Below are 23708 nucleotides of genomic sequence, written 5' to 3'. Positions count from 1 at the left end.
CGGGGGCCCTGCTGACTCAAGTCCTGTTTAGCCCCGGGTGCGATCTGAGGTTACGCGGAGGACAGCTGGAAGGCCGCGCGTCCCCGCTGCCCCCGCACCCCCGCAGCCCGAGGCAGAGCTTACCAGGTGTGGGCCTTGGGCAGGTTGTCGGTGTTGGCGTCAATCAGGTGGATGGTGAAGAGCCGGGGCCCTGCCGCGCCTGTAGAGCCTTACAAGACAACATTCCAGTCACTGCGCCTCAGGGGCAAACCCTGGGCGGAGGCCCTGGGCAGGAGGCATTCTTAGAGCCCCCACATATGGCCTGCCCGGGAACCTCTTTGTGGGGCAGCTGAGGCAGAGACTACTTTGTCCCACACTTTTATGCTGATAGGTGCATGACATAATCCTGTCCACAGGGCAAAGGGTGGCAGTGCGGGGGCAGGAGGAGGGCTACCGGAGGGGCAGTATGGCTGCCTCCTTGGCCATGATGTATGAGGGGCCGCACGCCTTGCTCCCCCCACCCTCTCCCCCGCCCCAGTGTTGGGAGAAGCAGCAAGCCCAGGTTTAGCACATCACTAGCAGCCTGTCCTGAGAGCTCAGGGCGCTGGGCGAGGAACCCGCCGCTCCTGCAGTCTCTTCAGGCCTGTGTCACTATTAAAGGTGGACTCAGTCTTTTGAGGCCAAGTGCAGTTGAAGTTCTGGAGTATTTAAGCTCCAGCATCTTCCACCTGACTCTACCTCCCTATAGGCTGGGGACACCCACCTTGGGCTGTGTATACCAGAAGCTACCAGTAGCCCCTGCTGCTCCTGGATCTTAAAAGAGAACACGGGATCCATAGGCTCACGGGGCTCCAGTGTGACCCCAGCCCTGCCAGGCACCCCACTGCTAAGCATCTGTCGTGAGGACACTGGCCACCATCATTCTCTAATGGGGGGCCCACTTGCTGTTCAACACCTCAGGAGTGGCCCTGACTCCACGTCAGTCACCTTGCAGAGCCTTGAAGCCTTGGAGAGGAACTCGTGTGGATCCTGTCACAAACTGCAGGAGCCTGGCTCTCCTCTCCTCATCGAAGGTCTCCACCGCCTGCCAGAACCACCTGACGATGTTGCTGTCTGCCACACAGTGCTTCAGCCGAGTGTTGGACTTCCAGTCATTCAGGTCTATCTTATCCAGGCCGCCTATTATCAGCTGGGGAAGGGTACCAGGCTAGGGGTTACTCTAAAACGCCCCAGACACAGCCCTCACCCCTCCTCCAAGACTCCTGACACTCAAGAAGCACTGACAGAACGACTCCCAAGACCAAGCAGCCACCTCTGGGCTGTAATCTGTCCCACAGCTACCAGTAGGCTGACACCCCAAAGCTGGAGTGTGAGTTTGCTGTGCACTAGGGAAGGGCGACCGGGAACAGCTAACAGAACTCAACAGACCATGTGGAACGAGGGGACACAGAGCACGCTGTCCACTTGTTTAAAAGCTTGCTCAAGACTCACTGCCTCACACAGAGAGGCTCTACTCCAAAGCCCTCAGTCTCACAGTGGGCAGATGGCTATGAGAACAATCTGGAAGGCTTAGGCCACTTGGCACCAGGCAGAGCTGGCAAGGGATGAATGAGTCACTGTCTCAGGCCATGATGGTATGTTCTTAGTCTATGAATAGCCAGTGTCGAGGGGAGAAAACTGGCTGAGGGAGGCCTGGTCTGAGGAAAGGGCTAGAGAACCCACACACCCAAGGCACAGACACCTCGGACTATGCCTGTACATTTTGTCAGTAATTGCTGGCAAGGAGACAGACTCTTCTCAGAATGTGACAAGGCTATCCAGGTGGCTTCAGTCTCCCTTCCCACCAAGCTCACTGCACAGAGGGTCACCAATAGCCTCACTGTCCGAGGTCCCTAGGATGCCTGGCACTTACCTCTAGTTCCTTCTGGTCAAAGGGCTTCAGTAAGTGTTGGGGAATGAGTTCGTTAAACCCTTTCTGAAGCGCTAGGAACTGGGCTTCGATTCCTCTCATAAACCTCCAGTTCACATACAACCTGAAAGGTAAAGCCATGTGTTGCAGGTAATTGGGAAGGGCCCTTGAAAGCACTGTGTCCCCACAGTGGCTGTGCCAGTGTCAGTGCTGTGACAGCACATATGAAGTTAGTGTAGGACCTGCTGGCGGGACACGAGCCCGCACCCACTCTCCCTAGTAGTTTGTACTTTGCAGGCCTGGTCTTCGTCTTAATCGTTATTACTGTAATTTAATTCCTATTATTTTACCTCTATGCATGCTTTCCCTGCATATCCGCATCATGTGTGTCCTGGTGCCTGTGGAGGCCATAGGAGGCTATTGCATTTGTTCAGACTAGAGTTAGACAGTTAGAGCCACTGTGTGGGCGCTGGTCCTCTGGGGGAGCAGCGAGAGCTCTCAGCCACCAAGCCATCACTCCAGCCCTTTCTAGTCTTGTTTGGAGATAAGGTTCCATGCATCCCAGGCTGGTCTTGAACTTGTTGTCACAGAGGCCTGTACCATCCCACTTGGCTTTATCCGTCTCTTTTTTTCTCCTCTCCCCCATCCAGAGGAAGGGTCTGGGAAGCCCAGGCTGGAATTAGCTCACTATGTAACCCCGAATGGCCTGGAACTCCTCCTGGGTTGGCCTCCCAAGTGCTGGGCTCACAGTGTGCACCACGCACCATGCTACTCAGCCTTTATAGAAAGCCAAAAGCAAACCAGTTCTGCCATTCTGGATTTCCACTACAAAGCTGGAGGCCTTAATGAGACCTCCTGGAGCTGCCAAGGTTTCAACGGGTCTGGGGCACGTGTGGCCATGTGACCCAGCCACAGTTCCCACACACACGACTGTCCCTCAGGTTGGCATTGGGATGCTGTAGTGGGCTCCCTGGACAGGCTGTCAGCCACCTCTGCATTCAGAGCCCAGCTGTCACATGGAGTCTCTACATCAGGGGCCCCCGACAGCGCCTTCTGCTCGCTCCACGGCACCGCTGAAGCCAGCCCTGCATCTTACCGCACATACTCCTTCTTGTTCTCCTCAGTGACAGGCACATTTCTGCCATTGGGTTTCAGTTCATGCTGAAGGATCCGCCCGAAAGCATTGTGCTCCACGCAGAAGGTGTGATCCAGCACTGGCGTGATGTCATTCTCTCTGCAGGCACAGGGGAAGGCTGGTTAGGCCTATGCCAGGGAGCCCTGGCGGCTGGACCGTTGACAGGCACAGTCTAAGTTCTGCCCCTCACTTTATGGTTACCACTCTGGGGGGGGGGGCATCACTCAGCTATCCTATGACGGACACCACGGGACGGGAACCTAATTGCTCTAGGAGCTGAGGCCTGTGAAGAGGGAGCTCAGTCAAAAGGACACAGCCAGGACAATAAGGCTTCTCCCCTCTGAAGGCACTGGAAATGTCAGGCTGACTCTCTATCTGCCCTACTTCTTGATAACTGTTTCCCCACAGGGAAGCCTCCACTTCCTACAGCCCTGTACCATGGAGCAGGCGAGGCCAAGGAGGAACACCCCACCCCAGCCAGACTCCATATAGCAGCCTCCCCAACTAGTCAGGGGCTGGGTCTTCTACAGGAACACATCAGAGCCATACTTTACCCCGTTCCTGCTGCCCTGGCAAGCATTTGGTTAACTCTACAACGAGGTAACTAAACATGAATTTTTGTTTTGAAACTTTCTCTTAACTTCTACAGGTCACCTGAGAAATTTTAGGGGTGCATGATCTCCATCCACCCCACCCCCACGAAACCAGGCAAGTTACTGGCATTTGTAATCAAACCTAATAACAAGCCAAACCAGCTTATGAAAAGAATACAATCAATTAAATGATGACATGTTTTGTTAATTTGTAATTGCAACCCAATGTTGGATGTTGTTATAGTTAATTCTGTTACTCTCTTTAGTTTCACACCTGTTCCCCCAAAAGAATGCACACCCAACAGCATCCTGAGCTGTGGGAAAGGATGGTGACACTTACAGAATCCACACCAAGCTCTTGTGAAGTTCTGGGTCCACTGACTCCAGATCCGACAGCTGGATGGGTTTTCCCAGGAGCTGCTTGTAGAAAGGAACTGTGAAGCCCCCGTTTATGTAGTGTCCATGGAACACAGCCAGACCCATGATGCGACCCACAAAGTGGAAGTAAGACAGATGGTCCTATAGGGGGCGCCAGAGAACGGCAGGCGGACATTAGGAAGATGACGAGTAGGCGAGGATACCCACTTCCCACAGGCTTCCTGTGACTCTACACCCAACAGGACATATACTCAGCTGCCCATCCCTCACCTACCCACGGCCAGACAGGATAGGCTGCCACTGAGTTCCAGCTTCACTCACTCCTAACACAAGTGGGACTGGTACTTCACAATCCTTCTGCCTCAGCCTTCAGAGTACTGGGATGACAACTGCACCAGCACACACGCCCTGGCCTAACACTGAGAACTTAGTTAGCGTGCAGGGGCCTGGTACAAAGTAAACATGCGGAGCCCTCGACAGTTAGGAAGGCTGTGCTTCTTCCTCCTCAGCTGGAGGGGCTCTGGAGTTTAAGCACTCATAGCTCGTGTGTTTCTGAAAACGTGTCAGGATTTAGATTCCAGGCTGGGTAAAGGTTTATTCACTGTGTGGATGTGCATGTGTGGTGAATGTGAAGATCACCTTCATCCCCCACTTGCTGCCCAGTGCTGCCAGGATCTTTCACTGAACCTGGATCTCACAGATTAGGCTGGCCAGCCAGTGCGCTCCAGGAGTCACCCAGGTCCACTTCCCCAGCGCATGTACAACCATGTCTGGCGTCTGTGTTTTTGTTGTTTGTTTGGTGTTTGAAAACAGGGTCTTTCTACATAGCCCCAACTATTCTTGATCTCACTACAGCTGGCCTCCAACTCAGAGTTAGCTCTTAGGCCTGCTTCTGCTTCCTGAGAGCTGGAATTAAAATATGTAACCCCGTGCCCAGTCACATATGGCTTTCTATGTGGATTCTGCAGTGAATTCGCAGTCTCACGTCAGTCTTTACGCTTGTGTGGCTGAACCACTTTCCCAACCACAGTTCATTTGTATTTTAATTCTCTAGTAGAGATAGTCCCTCATTTCAACTCTGTGGCCTTGTGACCTCCAGGGTGTAGGAGGTCCCTTAGATGTGTCCCTGTGCCTACCGCATGTGGAATGCTCACAGCTGTGGCCCAAGAGAGCTAATTATGAAACTTTTCCAATTTTGATCAGCGAATTGACTTGGTAACCTAGCTCTTAAGATGACATCCAAAAGACCACCATCTCCCACTATACCAGAGTCCCCTCAAAGGGTAAAGGACTCAGGCACAGAGCAGCTCAGACCCACAGTCCTCCCCTGCAGGTTCCAGATCTCAACCTGACTAGAGTCTGGTCCAGTCAGTCAGTACTCCCCGCCTTTGCCCTGAGCTCTCCCCAGCATTTTCTCTAAGTCACCCATAACTAGGGGACCCAGGTTTGCCTTAGAACTACAGCTGGATTTCTCAACTCCTCATGGTAATACTCACAGGGTTGATAGAAGAATCTGGGTTGATTTGCAGTGTGTAAATATTGTCCGTGGAATACTGGAAGAGTCCATAATACGGATTCAACATTTCATGGCACAACAAATACAGCCACTCCCTGGAACAATAATAACACGCTCACATGTGCTAACGGCATCATTTTCTGACTGCTTTAAAGATGTGTGTGAATGAATGCCATGTGCATGCAGTACCCAAGCAGGCCAGAAGAGGGCATCAGATGCCTGGAGCGGAAGTTATAAGAGGTTGTGAAGTGCCTTGTGGATGCTGGGGAATCAAGGTCAGGTCCTTTGAAAGAGCAGGAAGTGCTCTCAACTGCCAACCACCATTCCAGTTCCAGCTTGCTTATTGATTGATTAATTGATTGATTGATTTTTCAAAATAGGCATTCTCTGTGTAGTCCTGAGTGTGTATTGGAATTCCCTCTGTAGACCAGGCTGGTCTTGAACTCAGAGGTCTGCCTCCCTCTGTCCCCCAAGAGCTGGGATTAAAAGTGTGAGCCACCACTGCCAGTTGGGAGTTTCTAAGCATTCTATAATAAGAGTTTGGTAGGTGAACATTTCAAGCTCTAGGGAGACATAGAGAATTTATGAACAACTATGCCCTTCTAATTTCCTGTTGAATTCTGACTTTAGACCCTAAGCACAGAACACTTTCCTTTTCTACATTTTCTGTGTGACTGTGTGAGACTGTGTATGTGACTGTGTGTGTATGTGTGTGTGTGTGTGTGTGCGCGCATGAAGAGCAGAGGTTGCCTCACTGTCTTCCTCAATCGCTCTGCTGATTTTTGGAGGCGGGCTGGCCAGCGAGCCCCAAGGATCCTCCTGCCTCACCTCCCAGCTCTAAGGCTTGAACTTGGGTCCTCATGCTTTCAGAGCAAGCACTTTCCAGACAGAGCCAATGCCTCAGGCCACTCACACTGTGCAATATAAAGAAAACTTAGATGAATGCAAAAACATCACAGAGGTTTTAGAAGTCTGGCAGGTATGCACTGGGTAACTAAGTTTCTAAATTCCTTTAATGTTTAAATCACTTTATCTTAAAAAAGAAAAAACAAACCTAAAATCAGCCAAACACAATAACCACTTCCACTGGAAACCAAACTGGGGTTGGGGGCCCTGCTGCGGGGTGGGCTCAGTCTTGAAGACACTGGGCCACAGCGCCTTCAAAAGACTGAGCTCCAGAGCACAGCTTAGATTTCAGTGTGGATCCCGACTCTTCAAACAGAAAGGAGGCAGGTTTGAGGAGGGCAGCACAGACCAAAACCATCTGTACAGGAAAGGGATGGAAACACACAAAAGATACAGATATGTCAGACCAAACCGGCTCGAGGCTCCCCATCTGTACTTCTGTCGAGCACCCTTTAAGGACCAGGGACCTCCTTGGTGGGTCTAACAGAAGTGTGCTCCCTGCTGCCTGTGTGATTCTCTGCTCGCTTCCTTTGTCAGGTAAGAGTGTAAGAGAATGGGGGCTGGGAGCGCACACATGCACCTGCACCCACACGGAGGTCACTGTGGGTCCCCAGATCTGGTGACTACTGAGTAAATGCAGTCCCTACACAACACACAGGTGGGAGGCTCTACAGTGAGAAGACTTAATTATGCTTTAGATGTATCTAAGTCTTCATTTTATACTTGGATCACAATGGAATTCAATAAATTAGTATGTTACACAGTAACTTAGACTACTATCCTGCTGTAAGCACTGGGAGACGAGGTGAGGAAACCGTGCGAGAAGCGGAGAAGGAAGGAGATGGGAATAAGGGAGAAGACTCAGACAGGAGGAGGGCTATAGGCTCAGAGACTCCTGTGCACAGAGCTATATCCAAAGGTGAGAGAGAGCTTGGCATCAGAGCCATTCTAGAACTGGGAATCTGGCCATGAACTAAACCAAGTTCCTCATCACGGATAGCTGCTGTCAGGGGCACAGAAAGAAGAAAACTTATACCAAACAGCTGTCCTACAAGGGAGAAACCAGGAAAGAGGAGGCTGGGATGACAGTGTTTAGGGTCTGCTCCCAAAGGAGAGGAAGCTGACGCTGACCCCAGGCTGGACCACCATACAGACCAGGTCTCTAAGGACTGCTGCAAAAGGCCATCCTGAGGCATCTTCAAGTTCATGGGGGCAAGAAAGACAAAGTGAGGCATGGTGGTTCATACCTTTAATTCCAGTACTCAAGAGGCTGAGGCAGGAGGATTACTCATTCCAGACCAGTCTATGCTATGTAATGAATTCTGGCACAGGGAAATGAGAAAGAAGAATAGGCAGGAAATAGGAAAAAATAGAACACAGAGACAGATTAAATTCTAAAGCATTAAATGTTACTCTGTAATTCACAAGTAGAGGGGCTGGAGAGATGGCTCAGTGGTGAGAGCACTTGTTACTCTTGCAGGCTACCTGGGTTTGATTCCTGCGCCCCCTTGCAGCTCGCAACCACCCGTGACTGCAGTCTCAGGGGAATCCAATGCCTTCTTCTGGCCCCTGTGGGCACTGCATGCCACAGTGCATAGACACACATCAGTCAAAACACCCACATATAAAGAGAAGTAAATTTTTAAAGAGTTCCAGAGGAGCTTGAGTGGCAGACATGAGAACTGAAGAGAGCCCAATATAAGAGCAGAGGATTAGTTCTCCCCTCCTCCTGCTCAGAGACCCTGTCTGTGACCAGGTCCCTAAGTCAGGAGGTAGCAGCCTGAACTTGGGCGCCTGGGTGATACCAGAAGCCTCTTAGAACAAACGCCAACTGTGAAGAAGCCTCGTCTCTAAAGTGATAAGAATTGGGCAGGAAAGAGGCTTCTTCTCGCTGTTCTTAGATTGACTTGACCGGTTCCAACCAGAATGGCAGCACCTTGTAAGGTCCCCTGGATACCACAGCACCTGCACAGCTACCCCACACTGCTGCCTGGTTAAGTTCAGGAGCTGCCCTGGGAGTTTTCTGTTCAGACACATGAGGGAGAAAAGGAGTGTGAAAGTTTAAACCTGGCAAGTAAAGAAGTGGCATCCTACACTTTCTTACTGGGGCGTCAGCAGGAGAAGCCTCGTTGCCTGGTGGAGATGCTGGCAGAGCAAAGTCACGCTCCACTGTGACACTTGGGAAGTGGCAGCAAATAGCTCCCCTGATGTGCGGCTACAGCAGCCTGCCACTCAGTTAGCAACTCACCGAGCCACCCCACCATAGTCCAAGCCTTCCTCCCCTCGGAACTTCACCATCAGGCGCTTCTTCAGGTCTTTTGGTCGCATCTTCATGATCTGGCGATATGACTCCTATGTATCAAAACCACAAAGAAAACGATGTTTGAAAATGCAGAGGATGGAACCCAGATATTGCAACTTACTAGTCAAGTGCTGCAAGTAAGCCACGCCCAGCCCCTCACTGGGAGATTCTAGGCAGGGGCTCTACCACTGAGCCACACCCCAGCCCCTCACTGGGGGACTCACTTTCCTTCCTCTTCCCAAAGACAAGACCAGGTCCAAATAGCCATGCATTGTCTCTGAGAAGGAAGTGCCCCAGCAGAAACTCTGGGAGAAATGAAGTGAATGAGTGTGAGGAGGACCCGCAGTCTGAGGAAAGATCTACACAGTTCAGGGCCAGCTGTGGTCTCAGTCCTGAGTCACCAACTTCTGCACAGAAAACCACTAGGCACTGAAAACTATTGTCAGAGACAGAAACACAATTCTGCTCAGCTTGAGCCTAGGTCCCAACAAACCCTGCATCTCACTACACAGTAAAATTGATTGTCAGGGGAGAAGAATCTTTGCTAGCTATACTAATCACCGAAGACTCACACGTACGCTGCAAAGAGGAGCGCACGTCATCCCTGCTAAGAAAACGGTGAGTACTGTGGAGAGTGGACAAAGGGAAGCTTTCCACAGCCTGAGGGAGTGCAGAGTGGTCCAGCCACACGGAAGTCAGTCTGGAGATTTCTCAACACACTCCATGTACACCCATCACACGCTATGTGCACACTTCAGGGCACCTGGTGGACGCTATGAAAAGTCACCCAGGCTCATTCAGTAGCTGGGTTCTGGGGCCACCCTCGGTGTCTAACACAGTGGAGTGGGGTAACGACCGTGATGTGCGCAGACACTGGAGTAGCTCTACCTTTTGAAGGAAAAGTGAAGCAACTGGAGATAATCACAGTGAGGGAGCTAAGCCTGTCTTAGAAGACGAATGCTGTCTGTTTCTCATAATCAAAATCCCTAAGATCTATAGATATATAAAATCACACGTATATCTGGAAGTTGAGGAAAACTTGAGGACTGCAGGGAGAGAAAGCATTGGGTGAGGGCTGGGAGAGAGGCACGGTCAGCACAATGAAATGTCCTTGGGTAATACTATTTGTATAATAAATGTCCACAATAAAAAAAAAAAAAAAAGGATTTTGGGGGGCAGGGTCTCACTGTGTAGCCCTGGCTGTCCTAGAACTCACTATATAGACCAGGACGGCCTCAAACTCAGAGATCCACCTGCCCCTGCCTCCCAAGTACTGGGATGAAAGGCATTTGTTACCACATCCAGCTATAATAAAAACTAAACAACAGAAACAGCGGCAAAACGGATCCTTCAAATGCCAAGCAGACGTCAGAGTCCACCAAGACGGCAAACACGCTCATTTAACACAAACCTCCCTGCGTGCACAACGCTCCCAGGTGGCTATAAGGTTTAGCAAAACACAATTCTTTACCTCAAATATTTCTTCTCTGGAAACTTCTATGCGACAATGACCAGCTTGGGGCTGCTGAAGAGAGAGCTCATGTCTGAGAACTTTAAGCTTCTGGACTAAATCTCTCTCATATCTCTGGGCAGGAAGCTCCTCGTCCTCCACGGAGCCCTCACTGGGCAACTGCAGCGGCTGGCTGGGCTCCTTGAGTTGGCACTGGTGACTGCAAAGAGGAGAAGCGGCTGTCACTGGGCAGGCCAGAGCTGCAGGCGGCAAGCTCTCCTAATGACAGGGACGCTCGGATGAATGACAGCCTGACATAGGTCTGGGGTTGGATGAAGAAGAGGTCATTTATCTGTGTGACAGGCCTTCCTGTAGTCAACCTGACCACTACTGGAATGAACGAAAGTCCTTCACTGGGATTAGAGCTACTTCCTCAGGATTCAAGAGGATACTGAGTATACACTGAAGACAGACTAGCCAGCCATTGCTGGACTAGCTGGACCACAGCCTGTAAGTCATTCTAATATGTATGTGTGTATACATTCATACACACTCTATGACTTTTGTTCCTCTACAGAACCCTAATACAATCTTGCTATATTACTGAAAATTACAACAAAAATTGTCACCGTGTCATACGGTGTCATCAGTCATCATCAGACATCACACATGTCATCAGTACCAACAGATACACGATTGGAAGGAGCTATGAAGAGCAGACTCCCTGTGACATCCAGTGGGACCCACTCCTCCTTTTGATCAAGATTCCAAGCCCTGCTCACTAGGAACAGAGACCAGTGACAGGATGTGGGCCACTAGGGACAGTTTGGCATTTGCTTCATTCAAGTCTTGCCACTTATGCAAACCACATAGCTATGTGGGATGCTGTCTGTGGGCTATGGGTGGCACAGAAGATCACCCACTTCCAAGGAGAAATGCTCTGCACAGAAAAACCCCAGCAAGCAGCAGCAGCAGCAGGCGTGCTGTGCACAGAATGTGCTGTGCAGATTTTGCTGGAGAACCCCTTCCTGCTGTCTTCTTAGCCCTTCACTTAGGCTGCCTGAACGAAAAGGACCAGCACTGTACAGCCTTAGCAATGTACGTCCACACTAATCTCCAGGTTTAAAGGATGCCCCGTCCACCACAGATCTACCTTATTTCTTGTGCCCACCATTGAGCAAATACCAGAATAGTACACTAAGAATAGCATTGGTGTGGGGCTGAGGGATGGCTCAGGGAGTCAAGTGCTTGCTGTGAGAGCATATGGACCCACATTCAGATCCCCAGCTCCAAAGTGAGACCCAGCTAGTGCTGGGGACAGAGCCAGTCAGAGAAGTCAAGTGAGTTCCAGGCCATGCTGCTCAAGACTTAGGGTAGAGAATGATGGAGGCAGATCTGGACAATGACATATGGCCTCTGCACACATCCACATCATTGTTGAGTGCTTGCACCCCCCCCCCCGCACGCACGCACACACGCACGCACATGTGCACGCACCAATATTGGTGTGAGGAAGCATCCAATTATAAAGAGGCCAGCAAGGATGTTAGGTCTTACTTCATGATGTGGTGAAGCCGTGGGTCTGTAAACTGGGTTGTCCTATTATTGTGATCTACAAAATAGATTCTTCCCGACACTGTGCTTCTGACTTCCCAGCCTGGAGGCAGTGGCCCAAGTTCATCGCAGTTCACACTGTTAAGGTCTCTAGCAAAACGGAACGTACAGAGAGCTTTATCCCACTGAGAACCAAGGAGCAAGACCAACCTCAGTGCCAGCTGCCACAGAGGGTTCCTAGCAGGCGCCCCGAGTCCCCTCACACTGCAAGTTGTACTGACTCCAGGAAGTCCAAGCCTCGGGCCTACAAAGGCAGCCACACATGGCAGATAAAAAGCACACCTCTCCAGAGTCTACGTCTACCATAAGGAATGGGGGCTACCCAGGAACACCTTTCTTATACAATAGAGGGACAGACTAGCGGGAAGCACGTGACTTCCATCAGCAAGTTCTTGGGAATCACAAGTCAAACAAACCAGATACTTGCTGTAGCAAAGATTCCTCTACTGAAAAGCCCAAGGCCCACATTTTCAAGCATTGCAGGGACAGAGCACACAGTGGCATGATGGCCACAAAGCACCCCGTATTCAGCAAGTGTTTTCACTCTTGTCCTCTTCATAACTGTGATGCAGTCAGCAGGGACCAGCATGCCTGCTTAGGATGCCTTAGGGATTAACACAGACACCTGCCATTTCTACTATGCATATAAAGAGGCACCTCATTCATTTGCAGGTAATATCCCATGCAAATGACAGACCCTGAACTGTAAATTAAACACTGAAGACTGGAAGCTGCTTGGGGTGGGGGAGATGATGAATAAAAAGGTAGAGGCCTTTTAGGTAGTAATGCTACTGTAAGAGGAGAACAGAGAAAAGAAAAACAGCGAAGAAAGAAAGAGAGAAAGAAGGAAACTTAACTCTGGCACAGGGTGGGGCGGGGGTCTCTCTGACCTGGGCTCGGATGTATGGCCTTGTAGAAGGAATTCGTATAGAAAAGCTTCATCTCCCCCCGGAATGGTCCCCAAGGGACTGAGGCAAGAGGGGCAGTAAAGCAGAAGAGAGAAAGGGTAACAGAGTCTTTATCTTTCCTGTTTAACTTTTTACCATGGAAAATTTTATGCATTTACAAAAAAGTCGAGAGAGACCACAGTAGATGGCCATGAGACCAATTTCAACAGCTACTGAGGCCCATCATGTTTCTGGTTTCCCCCTCCAAAACAGGCACACACGCACACGCGCGCGCACACACATGCACGCACACATGCACACATGCACACACGCCCAGCAAGTCCCAGCCTCCATCTCCCCTCAGAGGGCACTGTTAGCTTCCATGAGAGGAACTGGCTCTTCGGGCTGGGGAGACCTACCTGGGGATCCTGGGGTCGTGCCATGTGCTGACTCCAGTCTGCGTGTGCAAAAAGTAAACTTGTCCCTGCACTGTTGTCCTTTGCTCTGCAGGAGAAAGGGACTTTGAGTGAGTAAATTTTGTTCTCCGGTCTAATCCTTTCAGACTGATAAGCTCTTATTTTAGTTTGCTTGTTTATTTACGTTGGTGTTTTGACACAAGTCTTGTGATGTGCCCCAAACTGGCCTTGAACTCAAGATTCTCCTGCCTCAGCATCCTCAGGGGTGTGACTCTGGTGTACACCCTGCCCCTGCGTCTTTCAACACTCTTTATGATCACAGACGAAAGAATTACAAGGCTGTGGCTGGCTTCCTCAACTCTACACTGTCCCCATGTTTGTACAGAACCCATTTCTCCTAGGCCTTCCCTCACCCGGCCACCCTGGAGTAGACGGCGCCACCTCTTCTGCCACAGATACAAACTGGGACCAGTATCTCCTGTCGTGCCTGCTGTGTGAAGGGTCCCTTCTTGGTTCTTGTCTCCACTGAAGCCACATGGCTCTGCTCACTCCATCCCCGGGACGTCCCCTTCTAGTCCTAAATCTCAGAGCACCGTTGAGCCTCTTCCCTTTGAGCCTCTTCCCTTTCGTCACACTGCCTTGTCTCTCTGTGTAGCTACCACTCCCAGGAGACCTCTCCAGAGAAAAGGGATGCCGCCCAGAGTTCACCACAACTTTCCCATCCATATGCTGCCGGGTCATCCAGTGCCACAGCCCTGGAAGGCACAGCCACATTGTGGTTTGCCCTGAAGTTATCTGTATTTTGATGCTAATTCCACTGCCCCAAGGACAGCAGCCTAGTCAGATACTCAGGAATCAGGTGACTTCCCCAGAACCTTCTCCCCATTGAATTTAAGTACAGGTGAGGGGCGGGTACAGGATAGAAGGAGGCCTGTCATTGGAGGAGAAGGAAGGATGGGCGGGAGAGAAGTTTGAAGGAAGAGGAGGAGACTAGAGAGAAAGGAGAGAGATGGAGAGAGGGGAGAAGCCATGGCAGGTGATGTTAAGATTCTGCTCTGTGTATTTACAGGTTGTTATCAATGTTCCTAAGGGATGGATGGTACTGGGCTTTGTATGTTTAAGTGGGCAATTATATCTTATCAGTTGGGTCTAAAATTATTGTGTTGTGTGTTCTTTAATGTGTAGATTTAAGTAATGTAATAAAATGTGTGGTGGCAAGAGACACTGGGCCGCTGAGGAGTGGGGATGTGTTTCCGCCAAGATATCTAGCAGATATCTTGGGGCACCACGGTGCGTACCAAGCAGGGTAAAAGACTTACTTTTTTATTTTTATATTTTTACAACAACACAGCTAGGCCATTAGCAGCTGTGCACAGGACATAGGGGCACAGGGCAAATCCCTTGCTGTCCTGACTGGTTTTCTGTCACTTGATAGAAGCTAGAGTTATTTAGGAAAACAGAGGTCTTAACTGAGAAAATGCCTCCATCGGATTGGCCTGTAGACAAGTCTGTGGGACACTTTATTGATCAGTTATTAATTTGGGATGGCCCAGCCCACTGGACAGGTGGTCCCTGGTGGTCCCAGAAAGCAGGGCGGGCTTGGACTTTCTGTCCTTAGTCCCAGCCCTCAGGGGACAGAGACAGATGGATCTCTGAGCTCAAGGCCAGGCTGGTTTATAGAGTGAGTTCCAACCAGTCAGGGCTTTAGACTGAGACTTGCCTCAGAAACGCAGGCAGGCAGGCTGGGCAAACATGAGTTACACTCCTCCATGGCCCCTGCTTCCGCTCCTGCCTCCAGGTTCCTGCCTCGAACTCCAACCTTGACTCCCCTCAGTGACCCACTATAACTTACAAGTCTAAGAAACCTTATTCTCCTCAAACTACTTTTGTCATGGTGTTTATTGTCATAGCCACAGGGAGCAAACTTCACACTCACCGTAGCCTTCAGGCAGCTCCGGTGACTGGTGGCCATGTGGTCGATTCTGCGGTGTCTGTAGGGATCCTCGAACCTCAGGATTTCGGAGTCGCTGTACCAGGAGTCTCTGATCTTGGCTTGGAGACTCCACAAACCTGCAGTTCCCACCTCCTGCCGCTGCACCGGTGCCATCTGTATACGGGGCAGGTTCCTCCATGAGGCAGCTGAGCGGCCTTCCAGGGCCTGAGTCTTCATATACCGTTCTGGAAGGGGTAGGGTAGGGCAGAGCAGGCGTGGAAACATTATGGAGTGTCACAAGACTCACATACTCAAAGGCCACAGGAAATTGTTCTACATCCCTCGGTTGTGGTTTGCCCTGGAGTTATCTGTATTTTGATGCTAATTCCACTGCCCCAAGGACAGCTGCCTAGTAGTCATGTACTCAGAACTCAGGTGACTTCACCAGAACCTTCTCCCCATTGAATTTGTAAAGTACAGGTGGGGGGCAGGTACAGGATAGAAGGAGGCCTGTCATTGGAGGAGAAGGAAGGATGGGTGGGAGAGAAGTTTGAAGGAAGAGGAGGAGACTCGGACTAGAGGAAAGACAGGAGACGGAAAGAGGGGAGAAGCCATGGCAGGTGATGTTAAGATTCTGCTCTGTGTATTTACAGGTTGTTATTAATGTTCCTAAGGGATGGATGGTACCGGGCTTTGTATGTTTAAGTGGGCAATTATATCTTACCAATTGGATCTAAGATTATTGTGTTATGTGTTCTTTTATGTGAGGGTTTGAGTGTAGGAAAGTGTGCAGCTGGGATGTGTTTCCACCCAGATATCTAGCAGATATTTTGGGCACCGAGGTGCAGGACCTAGTGAGGTAAAAGACAATGTTACTTTTTATTTTTATATTTTACAACAACACCCTTTAACAAGTGACAGTGATCCCAACGCAAAGGTTCACAATATTGAGAGGGTCCAACAAGAGAGAAAGACCCCAGAGAGGAACGGGTCAGAGCCAACCATGACTTGGCCCTCTAGCAGGACCATGGGGTGGGGTTGGCAGGGGGCGGGAAGATGGGGTGTGTGTGCAGCTATCTATGGGGGAGGTGGAGCAGAAGGTGTTCCTGACACTCTATTTTCTGATATTTCACTCCAAGATGAAACTCTTGGTTCCATAAAATACTGACTCTTTGGTGTGTTTTAAACATTCCCCACTTCAAAAACAATCTGCAGCTTCAAAAACAATCTGCCTTACTGAGTCACTTCCCCTTCCGATCAGATACCTTTTAAACCTCATATTGAAAAATTTCAGTGAAGGACCAGAGCAATGGGCCTCCCTCATCCCGGAAGCAGCAGCCAGTCACAGCGGGGGTCCCCAGGCTGACTTCCAGCCTCCCCACCAAGGGGCAGTGTCAGTCAAACCCTGCTTTACTTACTATTCCACCTGTGCATACTTGAGCGTGGGCCCCTTGGTTGCTTCTTGGGCTTCTCAGGTTTTGTTTTTTTTTTTTTGTTTGTTTGTTTTTTTGTTTTTTTGTTTTTTTTTTTTTCGGAGCTGGGGACCGAACCCAGGGCCTTGCGCTTCCTAGGTAAGCGCTCTACCACTGAGCTAAATCCCCAGCCCCAGTTTTTTAGAACTCAGGATTCTCCTGCCTGTCTCCTTAGTGTTGACATTACAGGCATACACCCTCGTGCCCAGCTAAACCGGCACCTCTAATTGGTAGACGCTTCCCTCTGTTGGTTCCTGAGTCCCTGGGGTACAGTCCTTCATAAACTTGGATGGCAGCTTGGAGCCCAGATTTATCCCATACAGTTTGATGCTTCTGCCCTACAGGGAAAGAGGACATGGCTGGCACCACGGCAGGCAGGCAGGCAGGCAGGCATACGTACCCTTCGTTCTCCAGCAGTCCCCTGCAGTCCACCACCGACCCTCCACCACCTATTCTGTCTCGGGTCTGTAAACTGACTGCAACACAAGAGAAAAGCCTGCGTTAACACCCAGGGCTGCTCGAGACCCCTGCAGCACAGTGAGCCGCTGACACACGGCAACACGTGTCCAGCGTCATAAACAGGAAGTGAGTTTACACCTCCCCCACGGTCTCAGTGGGAAGCACCTCAGGCCAACAGCCGCACACACCACATAACCATTTGAACACTCCTTGAAAGCAGAGAGCAGAAGAGGTACCGAGTCTCTCAGGCCCCATCCCCATATAACACTAAAGAACACAATATTTCACCTCATTAATATTCCATCTTCAGAAGGTTTGGTTTATGCTTAGTGAGGGTGCAAAGGAACACCTTCAATCTAAAAAACATTTATGCTCCAGTCTCACTGATGCAGACAAGAAAGACGTTTTACTCCTAGGTTTCTGGTTGTTTGGTTTCTGGCCCTACATATCCCTCCACAAAGGAAAGAAGAACTCCAAGTGGACGCAGTGCAGGAACCGTTATCCTTGGGCTGCTGCTGGGCAGATGCCCTGCTCACTGTCTCAGGACCAGAGGCATCTGGAGTGGGGAATGACTCAGCCTGACTGCCGCTGCACTGAGTCCGTGCCGTACACACAGAGCCAGCCAGCATGTGCTTTCCCCTAACACCAGGCCAACAACAGGGTGGGCAAGGGGACAGTGACTCAGAGGTCACTCCATCGGATGCCTGCAGGCAATTCGGCAAGCACACTTTAACATTTCTCTCCACAGAATGGAGTCCCCTGACTAAGTCACATTACACGGAATGTGTCACACACTTTGCTTTTGCCACAGAACAGGGCTTCCCAGAAAAGCCATTCACTCCAGCTCCTGCCCATGTGGTCTCAGCTCTTTGTCACCCCTGACAAGACAAGGGCCGATTGTCCGTCCTGTGCTGAGCAGCTTAACACTTATAGACCACAACCTCCCATCTCAACTGGAGTCACAGTAACTCAGTTTCAATGACAAGATGAAGGGAACCACAGGAAAGAATGAAAACCACACGAGAGGAAAGGCTTAGTACTGGAGAGATGGCCCGATGTGGTCTGCCCGGGAAGCCTATCCCCTGTCGGCACTGGGAGCAGGACGGTGGGTTCCATCTAAGTCCCTTTATGCAGATGAGAAAATTCTTACCCACTATTTGGCCACGAACTGCATCAGTATCTGAGGGATTTAGTTTGCATAGATCCAAACGCTGGTCTGCAAACAAACAATTCAAAACTTAACCCAAAGAATGTCAACTAGGGAGGGAAGGCAGAATTCTGTATTCGGCATTCAAATAAAAGTAAGGAAAGGGTGCCTCCTGTGCTTGCTGTGGATGCACTGAGAAGCAGAAGAGCATTTGTTTCTTACAGCCGGTATCTTTCAATCTGCTGATGGCATTGGAGAGCAGCCGCACGCAGCCCAGGAAGCCAGCCCCCTGCTTCTTGTGGATCTTCTTGTGGTTCCACACACTGATGGTTATCGAGTCGGTTTTCCCAACGTACCTGTGAGAGCACGCAAACTCGTTCAGGTGCAATTCTGAACCATGACACCCTCAGCTAACTGCATCTGGTTACTCAGAACCCTGGCAGTGGGGGGGGAAGGGCTGGCTGTATCTTTCTAGGCATGGGAAAAGGACTCCAACCAAATACTCAAGCAGTGAGTGCAGGCAGCCATGTTGTAATAAGCATTTTTAAATTTGTTTTTTTCCTTTATTCATTTATTTACTAGACCAGAGATCAAACCAAGAGTCTCACAGGGGCCAAAGCAAGTCCTCTACCACTGAGCCACACCCTTGACCCCTCACTGGCAAGAGTTCTACCTAAAGTGAAGAACAATCGGCAGGTGTTCTATACCTAAGCCATATGACCAATGCCCAATCCCATCCCACACCCCTTAAAAAGACAAAAACACACAAGAAAACCCCAAAACAAACAAAAACCCTTTTTTATTCTGAGATGGAGTTTAAGTTGCCCAGGCTGGTGCTATGAAGCAATTTTCTTGAAATTGAAATATTCTATACCAGAAGGAGACTTATTGAGACTCGGGAAATTCTAAAGGAATCTCTTTTTTTTTTTTTTTTTTTTTTTTGGTTCTTTTTTTTCGGAGCTGGGGACCGAACCCAGGGCCTTGCGCTTCCTAGGCAAGCGCTCTACCACTGAGCTAAATCCCCAACCCCTAAAGGAATCTCATTAAAACACAGGAAGTAAGCAACTCACAAGTCTCAGGAAGTCCTGAAACTTACCAGATTCACAAGGTCCCTCCCTCCCACCCCTCCCAGAGATAAAAGGTAGGGACTGCTGAGGAGAGCAGACTCTCTAAGCTGCTGAGCTGCCTGCAAGTCCTATAGAGAACAATAGAGTCCAGCTTCCAGAGGACATTGCTGGTGCTGGGGTAGGCTTTCAGAACTGCAGCTGCTCCTCTAAGTCACCCCTCACCTGTCCTGTAAGTAACCCTGTGTGCCCATCAAATCAACAAGTGGACTACAGTGGGATCATCACCTCGGTCTGTATCTGTTTATATCTCCTCTATTACATAAGAGCCAGATTGAATTGGCTCTGTAAACGAGGCAGGCCTTTGACTTGCAATATTCCTGCCTCAGCCTCCCAAAGTGCCAGCACTCTAGGCCTATACCACCAGGCCCAGCATGTGATAAGGTCTTGTTTTTTTTGTTTTTTTTTTTTTCTTTTTTTCAGAGCTGAGGACCGAACTCAGGGCCTTGCACTTGCTAGGCAAGCGCTCTACCACTGAGCTAAATCCCCAACCCCCGTGATAAGGTCTTGTAAAGAGGTTGACTATGCTCACACTTTGGAAGGCAGTGACCAAGACTTAACAGCGTACACTGAGGCTGCTTACAATTTCACTGTCCATCCAAAATGTACAAAGGTTCATGGACCAAAATAATAACCCTACTCAATCCTAGGGCATGTTCGCCGCAGAGAGAACTATCAGGACAAACGGTAACCACATTCCAAGCCATGTGACGAAAATTACAAAAACGCAAGTGCTACTAAAATGACTCTCACGCCTGTCCACACAGTGCAGTTCACGTTAATAGTCATCGTGCAGGGACAGGCATCCAACGTAAAAGCATGGCCCTAAATTTGGAATGAATATACAAAAATGCATGATGGGTTGTTTTTGGTTGTAAACATGGTTTCACTAAAAAAAAAAAAAAGGGCCAAATCATGAAAACCCATGAGAACTAACGCCAAGATAGCAGAGGATATTGACTGGGAACTTGGCAACATGTGTTCGCTTTGGCAAGTCTTTGGTTATTAGTAAAGTCAGCCATCTTTTTTCTTCCTCTAAGTGTCTCCTCCAAGGCTGACAGCCACTTTTCCACAGCCACAGGGCCTCACAGGGGTCTGACTCACAGGTCATAGTGCTGGTTCCACTTTGGGTCCAGGGTGTTTTTCACAGTGTCGGTTGAGTGGCACTGCCCAGAGCCGTCCACAACAATCTTGGCAAAGGGGTCGGGGAGTCCTGGGGAGAGAGCAGACATACCGGATACAGTGACAGTCTACTTAGTAGCATAGTGGCATCCTACAGCAGAAGAGTGGCAAGATCCCCCTTGGGATAAGGCTTACACATGCCACGCCTCACCGTCTCTCCATTAGCAAAGAGAGTTCTGAGCCGCATACCACGCCTTCCTACTTGGATAAGCAGAAAAACATGGAGAAGGGCTCTGCCATCTCTGGTGGGCTTTACATTTTAAAAGCTGCTTTTGTTTATGGGTATGTGTCTGTGTCTGTGTGTATGCACACGTGTGTAGGTACTGCCAAGGCTTCTAAGTGTCAGGTTTCTTGGAGCCAGACCTGCAAACAGTAGCAAACACTGAACACATACACCAAGAGATCTGTCTGTTCAGCCAGCCCATCTCCGATCATCACTAAGGGGACTGAAAGTAGAATCAAGGTCTATCAAGTAAATTCCTCAATAGTCACAGTCCCTGGAAATGTCACTGCTCTTCTGCCTGTGCTATCTGTGGCATCACGGTACCAGTCCCCAAGTCACATGTGAATGTGACAGGTTTGATGCCAGACAAGCAGCAAGGTGGGAGGCTTTGGAGAGAGACCAGGCTGCGAGCCACTGCTTTGGAGTTTCCCAGCTACTTGGCTAAAGCCGTTGGGCCTAAGTCTCTTTATTCTGCAAGCCTCCTGGGATGGGGCAGTGGCAGTTTTCAGGAATGTCGGCACTGACCTCATGGCGGGTGAGGCACTCGAAGGGGCCCGGGCACAGCTCTCAGCACTTTACAGTTCCTCCCACTACAGACGTTTCAAAGTGGATTTATTTTGCAAAACTGGATTGGCAATTTTGGCCAAGCCACTTACATCATAAATGCCTCATTTGTGTTTGAGCTGAGAGCAGCGACGGGATCAGGAAGCAGGGGGTGTGGGCATGGCTGCAATGGGGACGAGACTTACGCTGTGGGCAGCTGGGGGTGATGGTCGAGCGCTGGACTCCTAGACTCTTAGAAGACCACACCAGCTGTTTTGTTTTGTTTTGAATTAAATGTCAGAGGCCAACAGGATCTAAATCCAATCTCTGGTAGCAATATGGTGGAAGGGGAGAGCTCCCTGGAAGTTGTCCTCTGACCTCCACACCCATGCATGCTATGGGATACGCATGCTCGCACTCACACACGCACACGTTAATTTCCAGATGTACATAAACTGTATTATACAAAGTGAAGCTGGGTGTACTTACTGAAGAAGTCTTTCTTTGCAAGGTTCTTGGCACACAATACTGAAAACAAGCAAACACGGGAGTGAGCATTGATACAGCGAACAGCCCCTACTTAGTGTTTGTAACAGGAGGGGAAAACATCACAGAAGCTAACGTGCCAGCAATCTCTCAAACTGTGTCACATAAGACAAATGTCCCTAGCAACTGTCTTAAAAGTATCTTCCCTCAAATTGGGGAATCAACAAACTCAAACACTGTAATTTAAGCTTAAAACATTAAATGCACGAACACAGAGATGGAATTACTGGTATGCTTTAAAACTACATAAACACCAATTTTTAAAAAGAGCTGCTGCATTTACCTTTACAAAGCTGCTAGCAACAAAGAGAGCTATGCTCTCTGGGTATTCTGATAAATAACACTGGGGGGGGGTGGTGGGGATTGATTCTCCAAGTATAAACCTTGGTACACGGGGGACGAGAAACCAGGAAAGACAGTGGGAAAGGCAGAGCTTTTAGCAGAGTGTGGGGAAAAGTAAAAAGCTGCATATTCAGAAGGCTGTACAGGAACCGGGCAGTGCGGTGCACACATTTAATCCCAGCGCTCTGGAGGCAGAGGCAGGTGGATCTCTGAGTTTAAGGCCAGCCTGGTCTACAGAGTGAGCTCCAGGACAGCCAGGGCTACACAGAGAAACTCTGTCTTGAAAAACAAAACAAAACAAAATAAAACAAAACAAAATAACAACAACAACAACAAGGCACTCAGAAGGGGAGGAGGTGGCTGTAAAGGACTGGCAAGAAAGCTAAGCAGGTAAAGGGGCTTCCCACCAAGCCTGATAACCTGAGTTCAATCCCCAGGACCCACAGATAGAGAGAACGGACTCCTGAAAATGGTTGTGTAAGCTCCCTGCACTGTCTGCCACATAAACAATAACTTTAAAGAAGGTAAAAATAAACAGTACGGGCAGACAGCAAGAATGTAACTGATACAGTATCCCCACCACTGCCGCTACCGTCACCACTGCCACTGCCACCAGCACCAATCATGGGATGAGTGAGGGACTCACGCCTGTACTCACAGCCATCATGAAATGAGGCAGGACCATGAGTTCAAGGACAGCCTGGGCTAGTGAATGAGTCCCATGCCAGCCTGAGCGCCATGGCCAGGCCCTGCCTCAGATAGGCAGGCAGGCAGGCAGGCAGGCAGGCAGGCAGGCAGGCAGGCAGGCAGGCAGGCAGGCAGACAGGCAGGCAGGCAGGCAGGCAGACAGACGGGTGGATGACAGGTGAAGAGATGATATATCTTGTCACTCATCTGCCTGCTCGTGGTAGGAGGGAGCACAGGGGAGACAGTGCGCGTCCTGTTGGGCTGTCTCAGCCGTTCTGCTGGTTTTCACGAATGCAGTGTTCTATGCTCACGCTACATTGAGCAGGTTCCCACGTTGCTAAGAAAAATCCGTAGGGACAGCACAACACACGGTACACCTCCCCACTTAAACAGCGCAGACTGAAGTTCCTTGTGCATTCGTGGGGCTAGCCATCACCACCATCAATTTTCACGTTTCTATGGCCCTCAAAGAAACGTGTTCCCATTAGCAGTCCTCCATCCCCTCAAACTCTCTACCCAGAGGCAACCCCAGTCTGTCCCGTGGCTCTGATATCGTGCCCGGTTCCAAACATTTCTGATGACTGGAAGCACAGGCTGTGTGGTGGCTGAAGGCTGAGACTGCGTTAACTGTGCAAGCATGAAAGGCCTGGGTTTGATCCCAGCACTACATAGCCCAGGAGCTGATGTACACACCCATAATTTGAGAGGCGGAGGCAGGGGGTCAGGAGTTGAAGGACATCCTCAGCTATACAGTAAGCTCACGGCCAGCTTGGGCACATGAGATCTTGTCAATAAACCTGCTCCGGTGGTTTCCCCCTGCAAACACTGAACCCAGCACACCCTGACCTCTATCTCCACATCACTCGCCAAGGCTGAGCCCCAGCTTTCCGAGGCACTGGAATCCAAATACTTCTTAATGGAGTAATTCTGATCTCATCTGTTAAAAATAAGAGTCACCATTCATA

At 49.9% G+C, this 23708-nt stretch overlaps 1 protein-coding gene across 6 annotated transcripts in view; it reads right to left on the bottom strand.

Moving 5' to 3' along the window:
• Smurf1 (SMAD specific E3 ubiquitin protein ligase 1) overlaps positions 1–23708 on the bottom strand; it is a 92104-nt gene that overhangs the window by 4062 nt on the left and 64334 nt on the right. For 2 of the 6 annotated variants that reach the window (NM_001443862.1, XM_087579407.1), the window contains 16 exon segments: positions 124–208; positions 967–1168; positions 1892–2012; positions 2985–3122; positions 3957–4135; positions 5491–5605; positions 8665–8768; positions 10190–10388; positions 11726–11872; positions 13089–13173; positions 15022–15263; positions 16891–16966; positions 18100–18165; positions 18319–18452; positions 20325–20433; positions 21658–21696. In NM_001443862.1, the coding sequence (NP_001430791.1) occupies positions 124–208; positions 967–1168; positions 1892–2012; positions 2985–3122; positions 3957–4135; positions 5491–5605; positions 8665–8768; positions 10190–10388; positions 11726–11872; positions 13089–13173; positions 15022–15263; positions 16891–16966; positions 18100–18165; positions 18319–18452; positions 20325–20433; positions 21658–21696 (2041 nt within the window). 6 annotated transcript variants of the gene reach the window in all.

Source organism: Rattus norvegicus, chromosome 12, assembly GCF_021556685.1.
Source record: "Rattus norvegicus strain SHRSP/BbbUtx chromosome 12, alternate assembly SHRSP_T2T, whole genome shotgun sequence".
Classification (NCBI taxonomy): Eukaryota; Metazoa; Chordata; class Mammalia; order Rodentia; family Muridae; genus Rattus; species Rattus norvegicus.
The sequence above is the reverse complement of the archived record's forward strand: the minus strand, read 5'-3'. Positions and strand labels throughout refer to the sequence as shown.